Source organism: Rhineura floridana, chromosome 4, assembly GCF_030035675.1.
Source record: "Rhineura floridana isolate rRhiFlo1 chromosome 4, rRhiFlo1.hap2, whole genome shotgun sequence".
In the NCBI taxonomy this organism is placed as follows: Eukaryota; Metazoa; Chordata; class Lepidosauria; order Squamata; family Rhineuridae; genus Rhineura; species Rhineura floridana.
Window position 1 is genome coordinate 140,114,047 of NC_084483.1, and position 26,225 is coordinate 140,140,271.

General features: G+C 42.5%; 1 protein-coding gene across 5 annotated transcripts in view; it reads left to right on the forward strand.

The window, feature by feature from the left end:
• The first annotated feature begins 1,746 nt into the window (after positions 1–1,746).
• FMN2 (formin 2) overlaps positions 1,747–26,225 on the forward strand; it is a 340,988-nt gene continuing 316,509 nt past the window's right edge. The window contains exons 1-2 of one of the 5 annotated variants that reach the window (XM_061624583.1): positions 1,747–1,837; positions 14,646–16,632. In XM_061624583.1, the coding sequence (XP_061480567.1) occupies positions 14,712–16,632 (1,921 nt within the window). In that variant the 5' untranslated portion in view covers positions 1,747–1,837; positions 14,646–14,711. Of the gene's footprint in view, positions 1,838–10,300; positions 10,749–10,776; positions 11,067–11,582; positions 11,659–12,571; positions 12,591–14,645; positions 16,633–26,225 lie in introns of those variants that run through there. The other 4 variants (XM_061624581.1, XM_061624582.1, XM_061624584.1 and 1 more) reach the window with 4 other exon arrangements.

Genomic DNA, 26,225 nt, shown 5'->3' on the forward strand with positions numbered 1-26,225 from the left:
CCTCTCCCCTCCTTTTTTTTTAAAGCTACTGGGTTGAGAATGAGATCCTTGTTAATGCCTTCTCTCACAACAACAAACATCCCTAGGAGCCAATCAGCATGAAGGGGGAGTGTGTTATTTACTGAGATGAGACTTGGCTCCAATCAGCAGAAAAGTACAAGGAAGCATGTTAGAAGACTCTTTTCAGTGCCCAACATGCTCCCCCTTTGTGCTGATTAGCTTATAGGATGTTACAGACATAGGGACCCTGCTGGGACCTGGCTCCCAAAAATGTAAGGGGCCTAAGACCTCCTGAGATTCTGGATGACTACAGCCCTGATAATCCTGCCTTGCATTTAGAAGATGCTCTCCCCCAACTGGAGTGACAGTGTGGCTTCTATTCTAGGGGGGCTTCCAGCAGTTATGCTGACATGCGAGACACTCAAACATCTCTTTTCCTAGCTTTTGCGCTGTGTCCAAAACCTCTGTCCAAAACTCTCTTCTCTCCTTTTCTAGCCATCTCTCTTTCACTCTCTGACTTCCAGAGTAAGTATCCTGGTGAATAACTGACATCTGCTCCTGAAACTGTTTTTGTGAATTATATATAATCACCCATCACTCACTGACTGAGACAGAATTGTGGATTTTTTTGTTCTGTCAGCCGTCCTAAGCTCTTAGCAGCAGCTTAACACAGAGAAATTTAGCAGGTGCAGCTTTCTGCATAATTCACGTCTATTGCACTGCTGAATTTCTGCCTTAAAAGCAAGCAGGCAATTTTCTTGTGTCCCATCGCGTGGAACTCTCTCTTTCCTAATATGTGTTTTTGTTTTCCTCTTCTTACCTTTACATAGTGCCCTAAGTTTCTGGTTTTTATGTCCTTTAAAGTATCCACTTTTAGTTTCTATTTAGTACATTCTTGTCTGTCCGTTTTTAGTTTTTATGAATGCATATATAATTATATTATTTTGGGGGAGAGAGAGCATCTGGCCCAAGGGCTGAATGTGGCTCTCCAGGCCTCTCTACCCGGCCCTTGAGACTCTTCCTAGGCCATGTCTTGGCTGGACTTTATTCTTTATCTGTAACAATGTCTCTTGCTTATCTGGAGCTAGGTTTATGCAGAAACTGGTTTTTGTGTTTTCTTTATTTTATTATTTTATTCAATTTATTAGTCACCCATCTGGCTGGAAACCCAGCCACTTTGAGCAACGTACAAAATGAAGGCATATAAACATCAAACATAAAAGTATATAAACATAAAAAACAAGCAATAAAACTAAACAACAAAGTAGAAGCTATCTCCCACCCCACACAGCCCAACCCAAAGATCAGAAAGTCCTCCTAAAGAAGCTGCGTTTGAAGGCTGGAGGGTGGGGCAAGGCAGGTGGAAGCAGCCACCCTTGATGGCAACAGAGTCACTCTTCCCTCATAGTCTTTCTCCTGAGGCACCTCCCTTTTGAAGGCTGGAGGATGGGGCAAGGCAGGTGGAAACAACCTCCCTTGATGGAAACAGAGTCACTCTCCCCTCATAGTCCTGCTCCTGAGGCACCTCCCTTTTGAAGGCTGGAGGGTGGGGCAAGGCAGGTGGAAACAACCTCCCTTGATGGCAACAGAGTCACTCTTCCCTCATAGTCCTTCTCCTGAGGCACCTCCCTTTTGAAGGCTGGAGGGTGGGGCAAGGCAGGTGGAAACAACCTCCCTTGATGGCAACAGAGTCACTCTTCCCTCATAGTCCTTCTCTTGAGGCACCTCCCTTTTGAAGGCTGGAGGGTGGGGCAAGGCAGGTGGAAGCAGCCTCCCCTGACAGCAACAGAGTCTCTCTTCCCTCCAGTGTGACTGGAATGTTGCATACTATACAAAGGTAACAATTGCTTTCCATTCACTTGTATCTCTGTCCCTGCCCATCATGGGTGGGCAGCCCCCAGAAGGTTGTCCACAAGCAAACATGGCTTTCCAGCTGAAAAAGGTCTTTCTCCCTTATTACTTCATGCAAATGCTGCACAGTTTTTCCTCTCCACAAAGCACTAGCTAGCAGCAGACACATGGTGGAAAGGGTACAGTGCTATATACAATTCTCAGTGGACCCCTCCTTCAAATAGTCAGAAGACCAAGGACTAAATCTTTATACCAACATGAAATTCATTGTTCTTAATTAATAACTCTTCATTTTCTACAAGTCTTGCCAACTCTTCTCCTTCTCTTTCTCCTCCTCCCTCTCTCACCCTTCCTCTCCCTCTCTCTCTCTGGTCTTACTTTGTGTCTTTACCAGAAGACTTGACTCAGATAAATTAAGTGAAGATTTTTCCTGGCATAGAGACAAAGAATAGGAAAAGTGTCACCTGCTTCATTTATATATGTCAAAGTACACATACAAGCACAGAAGCAAGACAAGTCAAAGCAGGCAACCATATCCACTTCTGGTTTTCTGTGAAGCAGAAAAAGATAAGCCTTTCTGTCAGCAACTGTAGGAAAAAGCTGTCATATTCTTCTGTTTAGGGGAGTCCAATGGAAAGGAAACAATGCCTAAACTTGTTGTGTGCCTTCAAGTCAATTAAAACTTATGGTGACCCTATGAATCAGCAACCTCCAGTAGCTTCTGTTATAAACCACCCTGTTCAGATCTTGTAAGTTCAGGTCTGTGGCTTCCTTTATGGAATCAATCCATCTCTTGTTTGGCCTTCCTCTTTTTCTACTCCCTTCTGTTTTTCCCAGCATTATTGTCTTTTCTAGTGAATCATGCCTTCTCATGATGTGTCCAAAGTATGATAACCTCTGTTTCATCATTTTAGCTTCTAGTGATAGTTCTGGTTTAATTGTTCTAACACCCAGTTATGTGTCTCTTTTGTGGTCCGTGGTATCTGCAAAGCTCTCCTCCAACAACACAGTTCAAATGAGTTGATTTTCTCTTATCCATTTTTTTCACTGTCCAACTTTCACATCCGTACAAAGAGATCGGGAATACCATGGTTTGAATGATCCAACTTTAGTGTTCAGTAATACATCTTTGCATCTGAGGACCTCTTCTAGTTTTCTCATAGCTGTCCTCCCCAGTCCTAGCCTTCTGATTTCTTGACTATTGTTTCCATTTTGGTTAATGAGTGTGTTGATGTATTGATAATCCTTGACAAGTTCAATGTCCTCGTTGTCAACTTTAAAGATACATAAATCTTCTGTTGTCATTACTTTAGTCTTTCTGATGTTCAGCTGTAGTCCTGCTTGTGTGCTTTCCTCTTTTAACTTTCAACATGGTCCCCAGGTATTCAGCCAGCTGTTGCTGATTTTGTCCACCTGTCCCTTCCCTGGAGGGGATACATAATCCTCTGTAGATTGCCTGGCTTTTTGTGGGTCTTGAGTCATGTGCCTGGGAGAGAGGACTCAGAGACAAGTGGGGAGACTTGAGGGGGCCCAATTAGTGTAGTGACGGGTAGAGGGAGATATGGCATTGTGAGGAGGACTTGCCAGGTAAGGGGAATGCGGCCCAGGCAATTAATGGCTGTGCCTTGTTCTAGTCCTCCCCACACCCGCAGGTTTGTTTGTTGCCCTATCAGCCAGCTCTCAGACCTCCGGATGCTGCTCCTAAACACCAGATTGGTGCATAATAAGATCTCCCTCATTCATGATTTAATTGTGGATGAGGCAGCCGATCTGGCATATATAACCAAGACCTGGGTGGGTGAGCAGGGAGGAGCCAGTCTCTCCCAGGTATGTCCACCAGGGTACCTGGTTCAGCATCAGGGTAGACCTGAGGGTTGGGAAAGGAGGGTTGCTGTGGTCTATAGGAGCGTCATCTTCCTCTGCAAACACCCTGTCCATGTGACTACTGGTTTGGAGTGTTTGCACCTTGTGTTGGGTCAGCGGGACAGACAGGGATTCTGTTGGTGTATCACCCACCCCGCTGCCCAACAGACTCCCTAGCCGAGCTGACGGAGGTGGTCTCAGGTGTACTGTTGAGATCACCCAGACTGTTGGTTCTGGGGGATGTCAACATCCATGCCGAGGCCAACTTATTTGGGGCGGCTCAGGATTTCATGGTGTCCATGACAACCATGGGACTGTCCCAATATGCCATTGGCCCAACACATGTAGCAGGGCATACCCTAGACTTGGTTTTTGCATCTGGACATGGAGTTGGTGATCTGAATGTGGGGGGCCTTACACCAGTCCCTCTGTCATGGACAGATCACTCTTGCTGAAGTTTAGACTTACAGCGGCTTTTCCCCTCTGCAAGGTGGGGGCCTATTAAGTCGGTTTGCCCCCAGAGACTAATGGATCCGGATGGTTTACAAAGGACTCTGGGGAGTTTTGTGGCAGATAGGGCTGGTGCTCCTGTTGAAACCCTGGTTGAACTGTGGAATACAGAAATGACCCGGGCAGTTGACATGATTGCTCCTGAGTGCCCTCTCCTGTGTAGAGCTCATACGGCTCCATGGTATACCTCAGAGCTGAGAGCGATGAAACAATATAGGAGATGGCTTGAGTGCAGATGGAGAAAAACTTCTGGTGGATGCAATTACACACTGGTAAGTGCCTATGGTGAGCTGTATTTAGGGGCAGTGAGGGCAGCAAAAAAAATATTTTGCTGCCACTATAAATCATTAATCTGCCACCCAGCAGAGTTCTTTAGAATTGTCTGGGAGCTATTATATGCTGGCCCCAAGGACATGGTAGAACCATCTGAGGCCCACTGTAATGAATTTGCTAGGCACTTCCAGGATAAAATCTTTAGCATCCGCCAGGACTTAGACTCCAGTGTTAAAGCAGGTGAATCAAGCGGGGTATCCAGAGCACAGCCTTGTCCTGATTTCTTGGATGAGTTTCAGTTGGTACAGCTTGAGGACATTGACAAGGTGCTTGGACAGGTTCGTGCAACCACTTCTGTGTTGGATCCTTGCCCTTCTTGGCTAATAAAAGCTAGCAGGGATGGAACAGCCGGCTGGGCCAGGGAAGTGATTAATGCCTCTCTGCAAGAGGAGATGGTCCCTGGCTGCCTGAAAGAGGCAGTAGTGAGACCACTCCTGAACAGACCCTCCCTGGACCCAGAAAATCTTAATAACTGTAGGCCAGTAGCAAATGTTCCATTCCTGGGCAAGGTCCTTGAACGAGTGGTGGCAGGCCAGCTCCAGACACTCTTGGATGAGACCGATTATCTGGATCAATTTCAGTCAGGTTTCAGGCCTGGTTTTGGCACAGAAACAGTCTTGGTCACCCTGTATTATGACCTCTGTCAGGAGAGAGACAGGGGGAGTGTGACTCTGTTGATTCTCCTTGATCTCTCAGCGGCTTTCGTTACCATTGACCATGGTATCCTTCCGGAAAGACTGGCTGAGTTGGGAGCGGGAGGGACGGCATGGCAGTGGTTCTGCTCCTACTTGGCAGGTCGGCTCCAGAAGGTGGTGCTTGGGGAACATTGCTCAGCACCCTGGACTCTCCAGTATGGGATTCCACAGGGGTCAGTTCTGTCCCCCATGCTGTTCAACATCTATATGAAACCAATGGGTGCAATCCTCCAGAGCTTTGGAGTGTGTTGCCATCAGTATGCTGATGACACGCAGCTCTATTTCTCCTTTTCATCTTCTTCAGGTGAAGCTGTCAATGTGCTGAACCAGTGCCTGGCTGCGACAATGGACTGGATGAGGGCTAATAAACTGAGGCTCAATCCAGACAAGACTGAGATGCTGCTAGTGGATGGTTCTTCTGACCGGATGGTGAATGTCCAACCTGTCCTGGATGCGGTTGCACTCCCCCTGAAGGAGCAGGTTCATAGCTTGGAGGTTCTCCTAGAACCACTCTGTCACTTAAGGCTCAGGTAGCCTCAGTGGCACGGAGTGCCTTTTACCAACTTCGGTTGGTGGCCCAGCTATGTCCCTATCTGGACAGGAATAAAATGGCTTCAGTTGTCCATGCTCTGGTAACCTCCAAGTTAGACTACTGTAATGTGCTGTACATGGGGCTGCCTTTGAAGATGGTTCAGAAACTGCAGCTTGTGCAAAATGCAGTGGCCAGATTGGTAACAGGGACCAGACAGTTCAAACACATAAAACCGATTCTGGCCCGCTTGCATTGGCTGTCTGTATGTTTCCGAGCTCGATTCAAGGTGCTGGTTTTAACCTATAAAGCCTTACACGGCTTAGGACCACAATCCTTGATGGAACGCCTGTCCCAACATGAACCCACCCATACACTACGCTCAGTATCCAAGGCCCTCCTCCGGGTGCCTCTTCGGAGGGAAGCTGGGAGTCTGGCAACAAGGGGGAGGGCCTTCTCACTGGTGGCCCCCAAATTATGGAATGATCTCCCTGATGAGGTGCACCTGGTGCCAACACTGTTATCTTTTCAGCACTAGGTCAAGACTTTCCTCTTCTCCCAGGCATTTTAGCATTTGTTTTTGAATTGCTTTATAAAAATGTGTTTTTAAATTTGTACATTTGTTTTTAATGTTTTTAATTGTTGTAAACCGCCCAGAAAGCTTTGGCTATGGGGCGGTATACAAATGCAATAAATAAATATTGTGGAGAATACATTTCTGTTGAGATCTGCAAAATTGCATCTTCTGAGTGACACAGTGAGTAAATGTAAAACTGTGAATGACCTAACTAAAATGGATATCAGTACTATAAGCAAACACCCACTGTATTATATTTATACAGCCACGAGAGTGGCTGTATACTATAGTCAGTGGGGATTTTTCGCATTGCACAATGTTAAATGGAAAATACCCCCATGCCATTCTGATGCTTCCCATAAGCTCATTTCAAAACAAAACCTTACATAACTTATAGTCCTGAACTCAGAAACGCTTGCAACCCTGTCAATTTTCATGGCAATACACAAAACAGTCAGAGAGAATAGACAGTTCAAAGTGTAAAAAGAGAGAGAGAAACCTCAGAGCCCTTTTGGACTTTTTTCTCTGAGTTATAATCTGTTGTCATTCATTAAAAATCAGCCATGTTCACAGAGTACCTGTAATCCTAATACTGACGTTGCCCCATACTCTGACCTTCATCTGCTGCAGTTTAAAAGTTTAAAAAATGCCTGGCTGATTTTTAATTAATTTAATAAATTTTGGCTGGGACCCAATCATAGCGCGGAGCATGCTCAGTAAGGACCAACTGTCAGTGTTCTAAAAGCCTCACAGCTGCTGGGCTTGGCTAACCAGAGGGCCACACCCACACCAGACTTGATTTCACTTGAGACAGTCATGGCTTCCCTCAAAGAATCCTGGGAAGTGTAGTTTGTGAAGGGTGCTGAGAGCAGACTCCTATTCCCCTGAGAGAATGGTTTAACAGTCAGCCACTCTGATTGAAGGTCTGTGAGAGAAACAGGGCGTCTCCTAGCAACTCTCAGCACCCTTCACTAACTACACTTCCCAGGATCCTTTGAGAGAAGCCATGACTGTCTCAAGTGAAATCAAAGTCTGGTGTGGGTGTGGCCCTCTGGTTAGCTGTGAGAGAAGCCATGATAAATTGTTTTAAATTGTTTTTAAAAGATGTGTTTTTAAATTTGTATATTTGTTTTTAATGTTTTTAGTTATTGTAAACTGCCCAGAGAGCTTCGGCTATGGGGCGGTATATAAATACACTAAATAAATAGATAAATAAATAATGATTGTCCAAAGTGTAATAGAGGCCTGGTGTGGATGTGGCCAGGGACAGCTTTGTTTTAAATTTGGGTGGGAGGTAGGGTTGCCAGGTTCAGGGCCTGAGACTGATCCTGTATCTTTAGGAGAAGAGAAAGTCAGCCAAGTGCCGGTGTTCTTGCAACATTGTAATGGGAAAAACCACAAGGTAGAATTCTCCCTTCCTCCTGCCCAACTGTGAAAGATACAGAAGCCTTTTTGGTTGGCAGGCCCAGCCTGGTCAGTTTTACCTATCCTAATCATGATTGCACAGGAGTATATCCGATTCAACCCAATAATCATACAAATGATCAGACCTGCCTTTTCCCTCCTTCCTCTTTCCTCTCCCTTTGTCTTCCCCTCTTCCTTCTTCTGCCTTCCCTGCCCACTCCAACCCTCCGTCCCTCTCCCCCGGTCAGTTTTATTTATCCTAAGCATGATTGCACAGGAGTAAATCGCACTGAATTTAATAAACATACAAATGATCAATCCATTCTCAGCAAACTTGCACAGGATCCCATTTCTTACCTCCCGGATTAAAAAGCAGGGAAATTCACTAATAGGCAAAAAAACCTTGCAGTTTAAGAATGTACCTATAGCCCACAGATATTTCTACCAAACTTTAAAAAGCAGGGAAATTGGGCAGCTATAGTGAATGCACCAGGGGAGCAGGAGACCTGAACTCCTCTCTGAGATATTGGACTGCCCTACAAAGTTGTCAAAATGCAAACACAATTTGGGTTGGTCTTTCACAGTCCAATCCACTTGCTGTGTAGCTTGGAAGAATTTGGTAACATGTGCCTCTGAGCATATGGTGAGTGCTGGCAACACCTGTAATCAGCCCAAAGAATAGAAAGAAGATATGTCCTGTGCTGATCTTGTTTTAGCCGGGAGGAAGCAACATTATTAAGACAGTTGATATAGTTCAGATGGTCACTTTAAATATGTCTGATTTACTTTGCAATTTTAGTGAAGTTTTCTATAGGAAATCATTTTCTTTTGCTTTTGTTTCTATGAATATGTGAAGTACAGCAACACTTTGCAAAATTTATACTAAAAAAACTCCAAACATAATTGTGGAATAATGGCACTGACGTCTGCAAAATAGTCTCCAGTGGGACCTCAGAAGTGTCTCAATTTGCACAAGATAAAACAGTGGAAGGTGAAATATATTCTAGCAAAATTCTAGGTGTGCTCTATGTTTTTAATTGATTGTGAACACCTTGCCTTAAATAAAGTGGTTTAAACATAGCAGGCTGAAAACGCATCCTCTTTTTTCCAACAACTAGAGCCATTCTACAGTAGCAGCATATTGGAATCAGTCTGATTTTACATTAAACTGCAGTTTCAGGTCCAACTGTTAATGCACCCAAAATAGAAATAGACCATAACCTCCAGTTTGAAACAAAAAAGGCTATCTTCACCATCATATGGCATTAACCAATAAAAAGCCTTTGAAATTAATAAAAATATTTGACACAGATTTCTAGGATGAATAATGAGGGAAATAAAATTTTCTAGTTTAGATTCTCTGTAGAAATATTAGTAACACAGGAAAGAAGCAAAGTAAGAAGAACACCAACAAACATACAAAAATATAATTCTCCATCTTTGGAGATGGCAGGTGTTGCCACCACTCACCATATGCTCAGAGGCACATGTTACCAAATTCTTCCAAGCTACACAGCAAGTGGATTGGACTGTGAAAGACCAACCCAAATTGTGTTTGCATTTTGACAACTTTGTAGGGCAGTACAATATCTCAGAGAGGAGTTCAGGTCTCCTGCTCCCCTGGTGCATTCACTATAGCTGCCCAATTTCCCTGCTTTTTAAAGTTTGGTAGAAATATCTGTGGGCTATAGGTACATTCTTAAACCGCAAGGTTTTTTGCCTATTAGTGAATTAACTTAGAAGTGTGCATAGGATTCGGGACAGTCCTAGGTGGAATCAAGTACATTTTATGGTTTTTAAAATTTAATTCAGAATAGTTTGTATTTTCTGATTAAAGAGCCTTTATAAACCCTGGCCTATACTGAGGATTTATTAAGCAATTTAAGTAGTTAACATTTAATCTTGCCAATGTTAATGTTAGTATATCCTGTAGTGGTACATATGTATATGTATGCATATAATTTTTTTTTTCAGGATAGAGCTTTATTATTAAAGACAATTTGATAGTCTCATGAAATTTGACAAATGGAAGTAACTTGATTCTGCAAGTACTTAACTGTTCTCTGGACCAAGCTGGGTGGTGCTTTCTATAGACCATAAAGAAAGGCTACAACTCTGGAAACCTCTTCAGTAAGCTCTTTCCACTGCATCCACATTATTGGAACCCATTGTAAGTCCAACTCTAGTTACCTGCCTCTCAGTAATAATAGTAGAAGTAATATAACAATGTATTTCTATTTCATTCTGTTAATAAAAGTACTGAGAGCGGCATACAACATAACCATAAAAACATAAAGCATAACAATGCAAACACAACAGTTTCTGAAAGCGACAACAAAATGCAACTAACAATTCAAAATGGTGCTTTGTAGTCCCCTCAGAGTTCTATAGCCTCTTTAAAGCAAAAGCCGAGGCTTGCATCCATTATTGCCTGGTTGGCTGAAACCTCAGTCTCTTCCCCCTTTAATTTAAATAAAGCCTTAAAAATAAAAGCATTTGTTGAATTTCTATGTCTCTGCTTACCTGATCAACTAGTAATTATCATGAGGTACCTTAGAAAGGAAAGAAAAAGGAACCCGAGTTTTCAAAGTTTTTCTTTTACAGAGTCCTTTTAAGGGCACCCTACATTTCCTCCCCTGTATCATGCCGTACATGAGACTCCCGTTTGGTTTCTGAGCTCAGGCATTCAGACAGCAAAGGCCATGTTGACATTGTTTTGGTTACTCTCCCTACCGATTTTCCATGCCCTGGGGAAAGAGTTGCTTTGCTCACCTTGGCTTTCTTCCAGGAAATACTACATCACCTGCTACAGGTGAAGGCAACAAAAATGCCTACACCCTTTCCGGTTCCTGCAAGTGCTAGGGAAGCAGTAATGCAATCTAAAGTAATGGTGCTGAGAAGGAAGATATGGAGAGTTTTCCTTGACCTTCCCACTGTGTGTTTAGAAGTAGCTGTATACACAGCTGAGAAACTCAAGGGGGGGAATGTAAGTTTAACTCTGCATTTTTATATCGTTTCTCTACCCTTTTGCTAGTTTATTCTGATTTTGTGAGGAAACATGAAATTGGAGGATTACCACTACTGTAGGGTGTGAGCTTGTTTCTGCACCAAATGGATATTTAGCTTTCAGGAATTTTTTTGTCTTGTTGAATATTGAATTAGTACTAGGTTCTTCACTAAATCAACAAGAAAACCTTATTATGGGAGGTACCCATAATATTTTTTCTTTAAACTTACCGCACAGTAAGATGCATATCCTGGCTACTGATTGTTTGGAAACAAGTTCACTGGGACTTTCTCCCAAGTAAGTAGCTTAAGACTGCAGCTGAAATCATTAGGGTATTATCATTCCTGTTTATAGTGGTGTGATCTGTGGTGTTGAAATCATATATGATGACATGAAATGCCAGGTTGTTTCTTGCAGCTTGTGTTATATGTGGCAGTCTTCATATTTTTGTGAAATTAAAACCATGCCTCTCTCTGGAACACTGTTTGCAGTCCCAGAGTTTATATAGTGCAAATTGTAGTATGGGACCTACAGCTTTTCCATATTTTAGTTAAGTAACAAAAAAGGGGTGAACATTAAGGTTGATTGTGGTGCTCAAAGTATTGAGCAAAAGAAGCTGAATTTCAATAAAATTCAAATAAGTGAGCGTGGGAGTTACGAGGTAATCTGGTAGACCTGTTATTTGTTTGTTTTAGATCTTCTATCAGGAAGTTGCTTTCTATTGGCTTATGGCAGCTGTGTGTAAAGAAGCTGAGGGAGACTTATTTAAAGCAGTTTCTCCAAAGCCTCTCTGATTAATTATACTCTTTACCTTCCCAGTTTCTTTAAAAACTTTGATGGGAAACACCAGAGAGAGAGAGAGTGTGAGTGAGTGTGAAAGTGAGTGCATGTGAGTATGATTAGGGTTTTTGCATACTTTGAGATATTTCAAATAATTGTGATTTTTCTACATTGAGTCATGACAAATAGAGACTTTTGGGGTGGGAGTGTTTTGAGTCACCACTTTATGCTAAAGGGGTATATTAACTTACATGTGTCACTGAAGATTAAGAAGGAAAACACAAGCTATATGGCCAGCACAGATGGAACATACTATGGCTGGCATCAATGGAGCGTTGTGCTAAAAACAGAAACTGGTTGATGGATCCTAAGTGGAATATTTCTGAATCTAGCTCATTACCATACACTGCATCCATTTCATTTGAACTCTGTCAGGAGTCTAGCTTTCCTATGCGAGATCAGCCAGACCTAGTTGTTGATGGACCCTTTTATCTACTTCCAGATTGTTATATTCACCTTCTACTGTATTTATTGATATTTTCCTTTCAGTGGAAACCTATGGTACAAGTGACTACAGGGCACAGTCACTAAAACTGCCTCCACAAAAAAGCATACAATAAGTTATGCCCTGATCCTAGCCAACTGCTCCAGTGGATCATGCAATTAAAAACATGCTGTCATGCACAAAACAAATATGCCATTGTTCATCATTTGTTGCATAGGATTCTCATATCTTCTCTTGTGTTTGTTGATATCACGCTTTCTGAACATTCTTTGACAGCAACAACAAGCAAGTCTGATGGGGTCAGGAAGCTGGTTCCTTGCATTTTGGGTTGCTCCATGGTGAACAGTGTTAAATAGTATTAGTTTTGTGTTGAGCCCAGACATATTTTCCTGGGCTGTGGTCTCTCTATTAAGCAGCCTCATTCAAGCATGTGAGACTACTGATTTCAATGGGTCCCAAGAGCAAAAGTAGAGGCTACAAGATATTCCTGAATTTGGGTAATGTGCACTCTGTCTGGTACTATCTGCAGACTCCTGGTAAGTAAGACTTTATGGAGGAGAAATAGGCCCCTGTCATGTTTACCTGTCATTGCTCTTGTTAATCCACCACTTGCCAAATTAGCCTTTGTTAAGAACAGAGCAGAGCATGGATTTACTTGCCCAGAGGAAATGAAGTCACTATAATAATGTCCTTTCAGAAACTTTGCTAGAGTCAACTGAAATCATAGTTGATGGTATTATTTAGCAGTGGGGGGCAGGATGAGGAGGGGGAATTGCTGTTGTGATCCCTTAGGTGTCTCCCAGAAGTGTGAAAGACTTTGATACCCACATTCTTCCTTTTCCTGGATTGATATTAAATAGCAGCCAGTCAAAAGCAAACACTACTCTGTTGTATGGGCAAAAATTAACCTGAGAAAATTAGTTGTGCATTATTTAGTTTGCAAGTTTAGATATGTGGGAACATCCACAGTATGTAGCACCCCACTTCCAAACATTCTGCACCTATGTGTTCTTACTTCATCTGTTTTCTGCTTGAGCTATGGCACTGAAAAGAAAACAGATGAACTCTGGCATTCATTAGAGTCACTTATGTACCGGTACAACAAGTCTTGGGAACAGACTGTGTAACAAAGCTAAACATATAAGTCATATGCTAGGCTCCAAATAAAGTGTGTTGTGAAAAGTGGGAAGCTCCTTTCCTATACAGAAATGTGTGTATATCACTTGTCATCAGCTACTGATGCCAGAGTGGGGTACAGCATGAAAGGATAAATCAAAGAATCACAGACAAATAAGCAACAAAAGACGATAAAATATCACAATTAAAATCACATATATAACTCTCAATACATGTATTTCAATTAATTAAAATACTTGGGGTGGATAGTGCTCTTCTCTGCTCTATGCAGATAAGATGTAGGGACATTTCTTAGTCTATAGAGCTAGATTAATTTAATGTCATCCAGATTTAATGGGCTACTCTTGAGAAGGTGGTTTAAAGACAGCTGTGATCTGGACATGTCAATGCAAATGCCTGTCCCTTATTTTATGATCGGCAAGAAGGATAATTTATGGGGATGTACATACTTAAAAGGTTAAATAAAAATGTAAGGTGTTTGTGTTCAGTGGTATATGTGGGCTGGGTATAATCCTTAGTCCCAGCAGCCCCATTTTCATGCATGTTTACTTAGCAGTATCCCAACTAATCCAGTGGAAATTATGATCAAGTATGTGTGGATGTTAAGACACACTGAACTCAGTGGAACATACTTCTCAGTAAACACACTATGATACATTTCCTCTTTCCAGTCAAGTCTCTAATTGTCTGGGGTCTTGACATTGGTATAGGCTACTGTCAGAGCCAGGATGGTGGAACAGATGGACTTGGAGTATGATTTATAGGGGCAGATCTCATATCCTTCTTCTGTTTTACATAAATTAATTGAAAACATTGTAATCCCACGAACATAAAGCAGCAATGTTTTTTGTTGTTTTTTCTCAGTAAGCACAAACTTCTACCAGAAGTAGAAACAATTAAAGTTATTTTAATAATGATTTTTAATAAAATATGAGACAGAATTTACTTTAAACTTACATCTTCCTGATGCTGGTTGGTGTCATCTATTGATTGTACCAAACACACTGTATTTAAAGAGGAAACAATGAGTGTGTGCTGAATACTGATGAACTTAATCCCTTTGAGGATTACCATTATTTGTACCCCCTTGGAATACAAATGGCTTCTTTCTGAATGGTCATTCAGACCAATGTATTGAATAATCTGTAACATCATTAACCTTTAGCAGTTTCTGCAAGGAATTGTTGTGTGTCTGCATGTTTCTGTATTAAAAAGTAGAAATTTGTTGCTGAATTGTGTGAGTTTTGAAAATACTGGGTACATGATTCCAGTATATACACAAGTGAGATAATATGTTTTAGCAAAATACGAATTGTTAAAGCAGCAGAACATTTTTGTTTTCAATGATTAAAGGCTGCTAGTTTCTTCTGTGAATAGCCAAACAGTTGTTATGGAACTTGAGGTTTAATTCCCCTCTTTCTTTCTCTCTCTTCCCACCCCTTGCCCAATTCCAGAAATGAATCTTTTGAAGGCCTGAAATTAAAGCACACAATGACAAACTGATCTACCCTGAGTTCACAATGCAGGGCATTCTGACAGTCGAGAAAAAAATCCCTGTTGTTGAGGAATTATTATTTATATCCACCAAAGAGACTCAGGACTGTAGCAGTCTGAAAAGGCAACGGTGCCACAAGCTACCATTGGAAGGAGCTGTCTGCATCTCTCGGTGCTCTACTGAGCATGTCCCAGAGGAGCCCTCTGCTAGCAGCACATTATGCAAAAAGGCAGCTCGAGCAGCTGGGAAAGAGGCAGAGCAAGCCTTTGCTTCACTTGCATCACTGTCGCTTGAAAACAAACCTGGATTACTCGAGAGGTCCTTGCTGCCAGGCCAGTTGAAGGAAGACAAGCGGCATGGCTTGATTCCTGACATTGCACGATTGCTAAACAACATGGGGAACCAAGATGGGAAGCTGAAAAGGAATGCAGGTGATGTGCACGAAGGAGGAGAGGATGCTTCTGGGCCCAGGGATGCAGAAAGCACAAAGAAGGGAGCGGGGAGCAAAAAGGGACTGGGTAGGCATGGCAAAGGGGGTGAATCTGGCAAAAAGAAGGGGAAGTCTGAGTCCAGGGCGTCTGTGTTTTCCAATCTAAGGATCAGAAAAAACCTGTCCAAGGCTAAAGATGGAAACGGCAGCTCGAGAGAGGATGTGTTAGAAAGCCAGGCCTTACAAACAGAGGAGCTAGACAGCGCTCATTCAATTCTCACCAAAACTCCTGATATAAGCATTTCAGCAGATGAAGGGGGTCTCTCGGACACAGATGTGGAGCATTTTGAAAATACAAATGAAACTCACCCCACTGCTGCTGAGCTGCAGGATGGACAAAGGACCAGTTCTGGCTCGGATACGGATATATACAGTTTCCATTCAGCCACAGAACAAGAGGATTTGCTTTCTGATATCCAGCAGGCTATTAGGCTGCAACTGCAGCAGCAGCAGCAGCAGGGGGCAATTAACATTGGAACTGAGCAGAATGGCACCAAAACAATGGACCTACACATGGCTAATTCTCAAGCAACCCCCTTAGATTTTGAAAGGTTTCTTTCACTAAGCAGTGACAAAGACAGCAGTCCAGATACTGAACAGCCTGTCTCGGCTAAATCGGAAATTCGAGAATATATCCCTGCCTGTGATACCAAAAGTGAAGTGAAAGAAACGACAAACGTAATGGGGCATTCCTGCAGCCGTGTATTCAACATGCAGGAACAGCACAGTCAGTTGTCAGAGGCGCAGGATCAACCACCTCATGAACAAAAAGATTTACTCCCTTTAAATACTGCAATGACAGAAAATGGGGCTCTGCTAGGCAATTCTGTGTTTGATTTTCCATCCCCAGTTGGAGAATCAGAGACTGAAGTAATAGGTGTTGAATCTGCAGGTTCAGAACAAGAGGACAATTCTGCAGATAAAGGCCATGATCAGGTTGACGGAGCCAAAGAAAGGAAACGGAGTATGTCAGCCAGCAGAGAAGCACTGGATGATGGGTTTTCTGCTGAAATGAAAAATGGTACTTTTTCCTCCGAGGATGTCTCAAGCAGTCCTGTGCATAGTTCCAAATGTTTTAAGCCCTATCCTCTCATCAACCCATGCTACATCAAAACCACCACTAGGCAGCTGAGTTCCCCAATTCACTCACCTTCTCTATCCCCATCCCAGAGCCCACTCTTTAAAAGGAGACGCGAGTCCTTTCAGCGGAAAGAGAGTGCACCAACCAAGAAGCAGAGGTCGGCCAGTTTGGCTGGTTCCTTTAGCCGATCAGCAGACTGGACAGATGAGATTTCAGTTCATAGAGGTGAAATAGCTCAAAAGTCAGGTTCTGCAGATTTCTTGGAATACAGGCGGAGTAGAGATGGTTTTCAAGGAGAAAGAGTGCCTTTGAATCACTTGAGAAAGTTATCGGGGACATCAGCTTCTACTGACACCTTCCCAAATGTGTTTAGAGGTGAGTGACACTTGTAAACAAAAACTTGCTGTTGCTCATGTCTGAACAGTAAGCGATTAGGATAGGGGAAATAATGTGTCCATATTTTAGTCTGATTTCAATTTATATTCAAACAGAAATTTCAAACTCTGCAAATATTTATGCCTTCAAGTTCTGTGATCTCAGTGGATATGTTTGCAGTACTTGTTTACATCTTTCCTGTATTCATAGTTCTTATTAGGCAATTGATATGGTGTCTTGTAAATAGCCAGTGAGTTCTGTGTGCAGAGTCCAGCAAATATGACAGTTTGTGAGAGTTGTGTGTGCCTGTTGCACCCATAGAGCATATTGCTAATTATTGTAAGTGTTGGTGTAGAATGTTTAATGTGCAAAGTACTTCACATTCCTGATATGGATTTATTTCATTTTCAGAACTCTCATGTGAATAATTATAAGTCACATTTTGTAAATGGACTCTTGATAAAAGATGACTTGACTAAGGCCACCCAATGAGTGTGTGCTGCTGAATCCAGGTTTTCCAGATTGAAGCCCGACACTATCCACTAGGCCATGCTGGCCCTTGGTTAATAATTTATGTACATAATTAACATTTATGTAAACAAGACATATCACGGGCAAGTAGTTGCACAAGGCCAACCACTGACACCATGTATGATTTGGGATTTAAAGAACCAAGATCTCTTAGTCCAGTGGGCTTAGCAGTAAGCAACACATGGCTTATCATAGGCTGTATCTGGTACACAAGAATTTCCCCTGGACCCATTACTCCTACTGCTTGAAAACTGTTTGCTTGTGAGCAGGTTATGTGGGGGGTGGGGGAACTTTTTTGTTGGGCCAGAAGTTTGCTGCTTCTTCATTTAACCACACTTTTATGTACTGTGAGGAGACATTGAAAAATAATATATAATCCATCAGCGATACTCTCTGAATTGTATCTTCAAAGTTTTGTTTAGCTTCATGAATAACAGCAGTTTTTGCTGAAGCTGCTAGGGTTGGAGGGCGAACTGAGTGTGGAGGAATCACTGTATTCAAGTCCTGCCAGGATTGTGCATTGTCTGTTTAAAAAGAAAAACAAGTTCCAGGAGCCCCCTTAAAAACAGTTTGCCTCCCATTAATTCCAACAGGAGGGAAACTACACTGCTGTGGTAGTTTGTTCCCTATTCAGGGGCATGTTGGGGGAACAGGAGGTCTTGCAGTCCTGGGAATGCACAGCCTCCCCGTGCGTGTCAATTTTTTACCCTCCAGATTTGGAGCACTGATGTCAGAGGAATGCTGGCTATGGATATAAGAGACTTATGAGCTCTCTCTCTTTACTTGGGGAGGGATATTCCAAAAATCATGTGGACCCTGGAATGCTCTCCCACAGACCATAGGATTGCAACGTTAATTGAATTAGGCCCCATTGGGATAATGGGGTTTCACTAAGGTGACATCCACAGTGTATATTTAAAGCATATTTAATTTACATTTAAAACACATAAAGAATCCTGGGAACTGTAGTTTATTCCTCACAGAGCTGCAGGTCCCAGCACCCTTAACAAACTACAGTTCCCAGGATTCTTTGGAGGAAGTCATATGTTTTAAATGTATGGTGTGTATGTGACCTGCCTAACTTTTCAAACTGATTTCAACTAGACCTAAGTGCAATGGATCCAATCCATAATATGTAGATGAAAAGGATCTTGAGCACACCAGCCAGGGCTGGCATCAGACTGTGGCAGGACCCTGATCCCCGTGTGCATGTGTGCTTAAATACACCTGCCTGCACCACTGCTCGCATCGCCATGTCAGTACATGTGTGCTATCAGCCAAGATGGTATCAGGGTCATGTTGATGCCCCCACATCTATCTTGGGTGATGGCAGTCATGCAGTGATGCAAGAGAAGGAATAACCAGATGTATTTATGTGCACGTTGGCTGTCCACACGCAGGTGGTGTTGCCTGGCAGAGTGGAGCTCCCACTCTGCAATCCACTCCACTGTCTGGTTGCAATTTGTGATCATGCTCCATGACCAAATGCAAGTGAGGATTGTGGAGTGGAAGCTTCACCCTCCCATCCACAGGGGCCCTTGGCCAGCTGCAGGAACCCTTGGCCAGCTGCAGGAACCCTTGGCCAGCTGCAGGAACCCTTGGCCAGTGCCTGACTTGATTGCCTGCTGGCGCAGGGCCTGACACCAGCAAAATCAGTACAAAAGGAAAGCTACCTGATAACTTGCAAATAAAATATTTTTATTTCAGAATGGACTAAATTATGTTTAGGCTTTTGGCTATGGAACCTGCAGTATGTGACTCAACCAGGTGTATTATGCTCTAGATGCCGCCCTGGGATCCTGCTGGGAGGAAGGGCGGGATATAAATAAAATAATAAATAAATTATTGTGAATTACTTTATAAGTATTCTAAATGTCATCTTAATCTTTCTGGCAAAACATTTAAATACAAGACAAGGTTTTTTTTATCCTTTGCTCTATACAAACTCTGATGGTCAAGCAAAATAGAAAAAACCCTTCATGGGGTAGGCTTGACTGCCTTATCTATTGTTACTTTTTTCCTTCTCTGGTGTTTACTTAGAATATTATTTCTACAAAGAGAAAATCATTTGAATCAAATTCCTGTTTTGTTGAGTAGTTGTGAAAATTAATGGAGGTGGTTGTTAAAGGGAACAGTTTGGACTATTGCATACAAACTTATTTGAGTGTTTTCTTCTGTTTTGAAGTGTTAAGCTGAATCATTCATTTCAAAGTGTTATAATATTAACTTAAGAGGATGTATTAATTGCAAAAAGGAAAGGGATGCAAGAAAATAATGTAGGTGACAGCAGCTCCTTTTGACCAAAGTTGCTAATTCAGACTGCAATCCAGAATTCATTGAAGTCAACAGCAGAATTCCCATGGATTTTAATGGTGCTGTATAGTTGAGAGAGTATGAGTTGTGTGCTGAACAGATTTGGGTTCAGATTCCCACTCGGCCTTAAAGCTCACTGGATAAAGTCACAATTTCTCAGCCCAATAAACCTTGCACTCTATGGAAAAGATAAAATGGGATAATCCTTGAACTCCTTGGGGGGGAAGTGTGAAATAGAAATGTGATAAATCTTTTACGCTCTGAACTATGCTCAGAAGCGTACTACTGGTGGTTTAAGTACTGTTGATTCAAAGACTGACATTTGTATCATGGTAAGCAATGCAACTCATTGAAGGTTTTACTTGAAGATTTGTTTACTGCAAAACAATCAGAGCTTGGAAAAGTTACTTTTTTGAACTACAACTCCCATCAGCCCCAGCAGGCTCCTCTTATGTCAAACCTACCAAATTCTGTTGTTTCACTTGAAATGGGGGGGGGAATCTTTTCAAAATGCAGCTTCCCCCCTCCCCAGTTTTGTATAGTACCTTAGTCACGTGCCCCATGCATGCAGAACCTTTTGTGCTAGGTGCGTGTTAACTTTATTACAGAGTCTGCACTCCAATAAGAGAGTTGACTGTGTGGCCTCAAACCCCCGGTCTGGAAATGATACATAGGAAGCTGCCTTATTTCAGATCAAACTGTTTGCCTGCTTAGCCTGATATTGTCTGCTGTGACTGGCAGTAGCTCTCCAGGGTCCCCTCATGTTCTGCATGCTAATAATGTGGTGAGGCAGCACATGGTTCTCATTTTAATGTTAGGCATTCCCAACTTGGCCAGTGATCGAAACGCACTCACATGGAAATAAACGTCAGCTGAAAATTAATGAATACTGTTTCCACGTGTGTGTATGTGTGCATAATGGCCTGCCTTCAAGTCAATTCCGACTTATGGTGACCCCATGAATAGGGTTATCATGGTAAGCGGTATTCAGAGGTAGTTTACCACTTCCTTCCTCTGAGGCTGAGAGGCAGTGACTGGCCCAAGGTCACCCAGTGAGCTTCATGGCTGTGTGGGATTCGAACCCTGGTTTCCCAGGTCGTAGTCCAACACCTTAACCACTACACCATGCTGGCTCGCTAGTTTAAACATACCCGTCATGAAAACAAGCTTAATGCCTTAAGTGGAACTGAGGGGTAATTCATACTTCCCTGCACCTATATAGTGGCCATGTTGAATCCAGCTGTGTGGAGTCTGCTCATAGTGATGATTTTCATCACAGCATCAACCTGCCTTATTCTGTTGGTGTGGTGGTAGTTGGAGATTGTACCTGCTGGTCAACAATAGAGAATCAACTCACCAGAATGACCATCCTCCATGAAATGAATTTGAATTAGCAACCACGTAGCCACTTGGTTGCATAAGCAGACCTTTTTTTTTCAAATAAAAAGTTTTCCAAATAAAGATCAGATCTGTATATGCAGTTTTAGTTAATTGGTTTGAAAATGCCCCACAATTTGCATATCTTTTCTGTCTTGGTTAACAATGTGAACCCTCTACCTAGCTATCTTTGTAGTCTGCTGAATGGCAGGCCATCTGTTAAAGGTTCTTTTATAAGAGGGTCTAAGTGAAAGCATTCTAGCTTGATTGGGTTGCTGTCCTAGAGCATGATCCAGAGCCTCTTATTTACTGCAGATGAATGGTGTTTCCCATGGTTTGTTGTGTGTTTTTTATTTAAAAAACATTTAATGCTGCTTGTAAGGGGCCTTGGAAGGTAAGGTATAATAATTATTTGTATGTCTTTGGTACACATTTCCACGCATGTGGTTGTTATAGTCGATATATAATCTGAAGCATTTCTTTTCAATTCAGCCGTTCCCTAGGGCTTTTAGCAGCGATCTTAGCAACAGCAGGCAGTGAACAAATAGCTGGCCTAGTTTACAGTGCTGTATAGCTGGGCTTTTTGCCACATCATTTTTTGAGTAGTCCACATGCTCTTTTCTGGTTGAGGATTTTCTAATATATGATGTAATGGTAATAAGCAACTGCAATTGCAAAGTTGTCATATATAATCCATTGCAGTAAACTTTGTAAGGAATGTTCAAATGAGATATCAGGATTGTGTGCTTTTATAAGCACCAAGGTATTATAAAATATATTCCTGTTTTAGGAAGGAAGCACACAATGCAGCTTTGCTAGAAGAATTTCTTCTGTCTGAAGCAGGGATCTGTGAGTCCTGTTGCTTGTATGGGACTGCTCTCTCAATTCAAAGTAATAGAAAACTAAGTGGGTCACTGAAATGTGGGCTAGTTCTTGCTTCTTTGGGGGAGGAGGGGAAAGGTATTAAGGTGAGGAAGATTAGTTCCCTGTGTTCAAATGATGTGGATAAAATAAGGGGAGTTGGGGTCAAATTTGGATGGAAGGAGGGCCACTGAGGAGAAAAAAGTGGCAGCTTAAAACAATGGGAGACAGGAGGGACACAGGAAAAAAGTGGCAGAAGAAATTGGTAGTTTAAAGCAACTGGAGAGATTTGGGTAAAGCAGGGATGGAGAAGCACTGAGAGGAAAAAAGTGGTGCTTTTAAAAAAACGGGAGAGCTTTGAATGCAGCGAGAAGGAAGTTGGGAAAGGCTCTGCTGTACCCATGTTAGCTTTTTGGTGTTTGCACCTGTGTTGCACCCATTCCTGCTATTTATCCTTGTTAAAACTTTGTTCAAAACACTTCATTCTTCCTTCCTTCCTTCCTTCCCAGGCTATTCAGACCTCTCCCATTGTTTTAAACCACCACTTTTTTCCTCCCAGTGTTCCTCCTCGCTCTCATGCTACAGTTACTGCTGTTGTGCATCCTTCCTTCTCTTTTGCTCCCCTACTCCACCTTGACTTCATGGAAATCCAGGATTATGATGTGGCACTACATATCTTCCAGTGGGAGCTGCATGATGACAAACTAGTGCAAATATACGATAGAGAGATATAACCATAGGGCAAGCATCTTTGCCCAATAATTTAAGTCTAAATTTACATTTCCTTAGAAACATCTCCACCTTTCCCCACAAGGGACACCTCAGTCATCTGGCTGTGGATTCTGATTGACCAGAAACCCCTCATGACCTCCTTCCCTCTTTGGCCAGAGAATTGTATTGTGATGCCTACTGACAATGCAATACCTGCAACCTCATTTAATGTCCATTCTGTCTAGGCTTGTCCTTTGTATTGGAGCTAACACCCCTCAGGAACTGTCTTTCCCTTAACTTGGCACATCTCAGCCTCCACTGTGTCCAGTCCCTTACATATCCTTTGGACTGCTCTACATTGTTCTCCTACAAGTTGGCTCTGACCATGTGGATTTCTGCAGGAATCAGACTACTACTTCAGTCTAGCTAGATACCTAACTTGTATCCTCTCCCCTGTCTCCCTGTTTGTCAGTTGTGTTTTAGTTTTCCTCTCAAACTAGTCAGGACCCTTGAAGGAAGCACAGTTAGTGTTATCCTAACAGGAAGCTTCTTCTATTTTTTGAAACTTTTTTGGAAGTGTTCTAAGGAACGCTGGGTGGGAAACAGATTTTACTTGAGAGCCACTTTATTGACCACCCGTTCTCTCATGGGCCTGATGGTGAATCAATGCGGTAGAGTCAACTTGTTAGGTACCTCTCTTGCTTTTTGTACCATTGCAAGGACCCCTAGACTCAACAATACCTTGCACCTACAGATCATAGTGAAACTCAGGAATAGGGTTGCCAGGTCAGAAGCATCCCCAAACCTGAGATTTTAGGGGCGGGCCCGAGTGATGTCATTAAGCATGATACATTAAGCATCAATCACAGTTGCTTGGATCATACAATTAAAAAAAATCTGACTGGAAATTAAGCTAGAAATCTTAGCTAAAAGATGGAGCCTGGGTAGGGAACATTTAATCTAGCCTACTTGCTTTCGGCAAGAAGGGTTTAAGTGCCTTCAGGCCAGGCCAGTCACCAGAAGGCCACTGTAGGGAGAAAGGAGCCTAGTGTTGTGGAGATGTTAGATGGGAGCATTTGGGAGTAAAGATGGATGCCCCTGAAGGCTGCAATTCTAAACACACATACTAAGGGACTAAGCCCCCATAGAACTCAACAGGACTTACTTCTGAGTAGATATAGTTTGGATTGTGCTGTTGGTAAACCTTGACTAGGGATCCTCTGCAAAGACATCCATATCCAAGCGGGGTTGGCAGCCCCCTGCCTGGAATGCCCTGCCCTTATCTTTTAATGTGGCTGCTTCAAACTTCTTTACAGATTTGACCCTTCACTTCAGAAACAGGTCTGAGAAATGAGTAAGAGTAAGAAGATTCTCTACCCTTTCTGTCTGCATAGATGCCCTCATCCTGCCCCTGCGCCCAGCAGAAGCTCTGGGCCAGACAGGATGCAGTGGCATCTCATAGAGGACACCCTCCCCTTTCATGGGGTGTATGATTTGTCCTGGCCCAGAGCAGATTTTGGGGTGGGCACCCCCAATTACTTATTTTTCCTGTATGTGTTTTTCTGCTTTGATTTTGTATAGATGCCCTCCTCTGTGCCCAGATCAAAGGGGGTCTTGCAGGGACAGTCGATACCATTAGGTAGACTGAAGCAGCCACTTCAGGTAGTGGATACTGGGGGTGGGAGGGGAGGCAATGCATCTCCCCTGACCACTTGATAATCCCCTGGCTGTTCCCATCCTCCTCAGCCAGTGCTCAATGCTTGTTTTTCTGACCTGCGTTGGTGGACTGTTTCACCTACCCATCTTCGTCCAATGTGTCACTGACAGGGTCACTTCTAATATATCTTGATATATAACATGTATTATTACATAGTTTGCTCTTGAGTGCAAACTTTTTCTTTCAGACGTTGCCAGCACACAGCAGGTTGGGGAGTTCTGTCAGGAAGGGGGGAGCACCAGTTTGCCCCAATGTGAGCTTACCTCCCCCCAATGCAAATTAAAGGTGTGAAGGCTCCAGTCCAAATAGGAATCACAGTGGGGGACAAGGGGTCCAATGTAAAAGGAAAAGCTTTCAGTCAAGGGCAAATTATATGATTAAACCATTGGTGCCGACAAGATTTCCTGTGCCTGGTACAATGAGTGTAGATTAGTCCCCTAAATTCCCACCCACTTCCCAGCAATCTCTTGGTTTGACAAGAATTGCTGCTTATGTACATATGCTACCAATATGGACAGTTACTTTGACACCACAGTGTTGATTTCAGATTTTAACCTGCCTTTCAGAGTTCCTGCCCTTACAAGGAATTGCACAACCGTTATAAATAGTTCAGAAACCATAATCATATAACAGATAATTATTAAATAACATTTCAGCATTAAAACAAGATTAAAAAGACAGCATTTCAAAACATGTCAGAGAAAGTAAATAGTTTAAGCTTCATAATCATTAAATGATATTTAAAAATTAAAATAATATTAAAAGATAGCAGCAGCTAAAAACTCCTCTTTAAACAGATTTCAAACAGGAAAACAAACAGTCAAAGATCTTAATAAGAACAGTATTCAACAATACCGTATCTTCCAGAAAGAGTGATATCTAAGAGGCAGCACTAGATCAAACGGCATCATATTAAGAATAAATTACCTGAAACATGTTTTTCAGTATCATCTTCTTGTTTTTTCATTGTCTCAGCGTACTCTAACTCACAGGGTTGTTGCAAAAATAAAAGTGGGAGGGAGGACCCAGGAAGAAAAGAGAGGTGAAAATTTATTGTGTCTTATTCATAGACTATGCGCGGGGGGGGGGAAACATGCGTATATCCACCCCTCTGCATTGTTTTAACAGCAACATTCTACAGTTCTGATATATTACAGCAAAATACCCTCCCCCCCCAAAAAAGGTTTGCCAACACACACTTCCTTTAAGCTTGACTGAACCAACTCTGAGCCTAACCTACCTCCCAGGGTTGTTGGAAAGACTCCATACACACACAATGGAGATGTAAAAATACATACACCCCATATAATAGTTTGTCAAAATCAGTTGGTCGTTGCAGAACTTTTTTTAAAATCAGTATTAGTTTCCTGCCAAATAACAGCAGTGACACCTAAGTAAGCCCTGCCCAATTGCTTCAAAAATAGGATGGCGCAGGGGGCGGGAAAGATTAACAACACAATCCTATGTGTCTACTAAAAAATTCCATTGATTTATAGCACAATTCTAACCATGTCTACTCGGAAGTCTTATTGACTTCAATGGGGTGGTGAGACACTACAAATAAAAACACACAAAAAGCCAGGAAAGCGGGCGTCCCCACACCCTCCATGCTTTGATTCCTATATTACACTCCTGATTTTTTTTACAACAAACAAGCCTCTTTTCAACGTGCAATTTGCATTTGCCTTTTGTGTGTGTGGTGGCGGAGGGTTCTTTAACACCCACTCACATTTACTGTGTAGTAGAATCTGCAGAAAATAACTCTCATATGTGGAGTAGATGATGATTCAGTGGAGATCACAAAGAGACAAGCTGCTAGCCAGAAAGCAACAGCTTTTGATTCATTGGTGCCCAATCATCAATCATAGCTCTGACTTCACTCATTGGCTAAGAACCTGAAAGAACTGTAGAGTAGCTCATTTTGCAGAAAGTGCGTGTGTGTGTTGGGGGGGACAGCTCACATTTCAATGCTTAGTTTTGATACTAGAGCAGAAAAGGCTGCTTTTTTAATGAATGCTAAGGGTATGAGCTATCTCCTGGCTGTGGGCCCCCGAGAAACTTACCCCGTTTACCTATCTGTTGG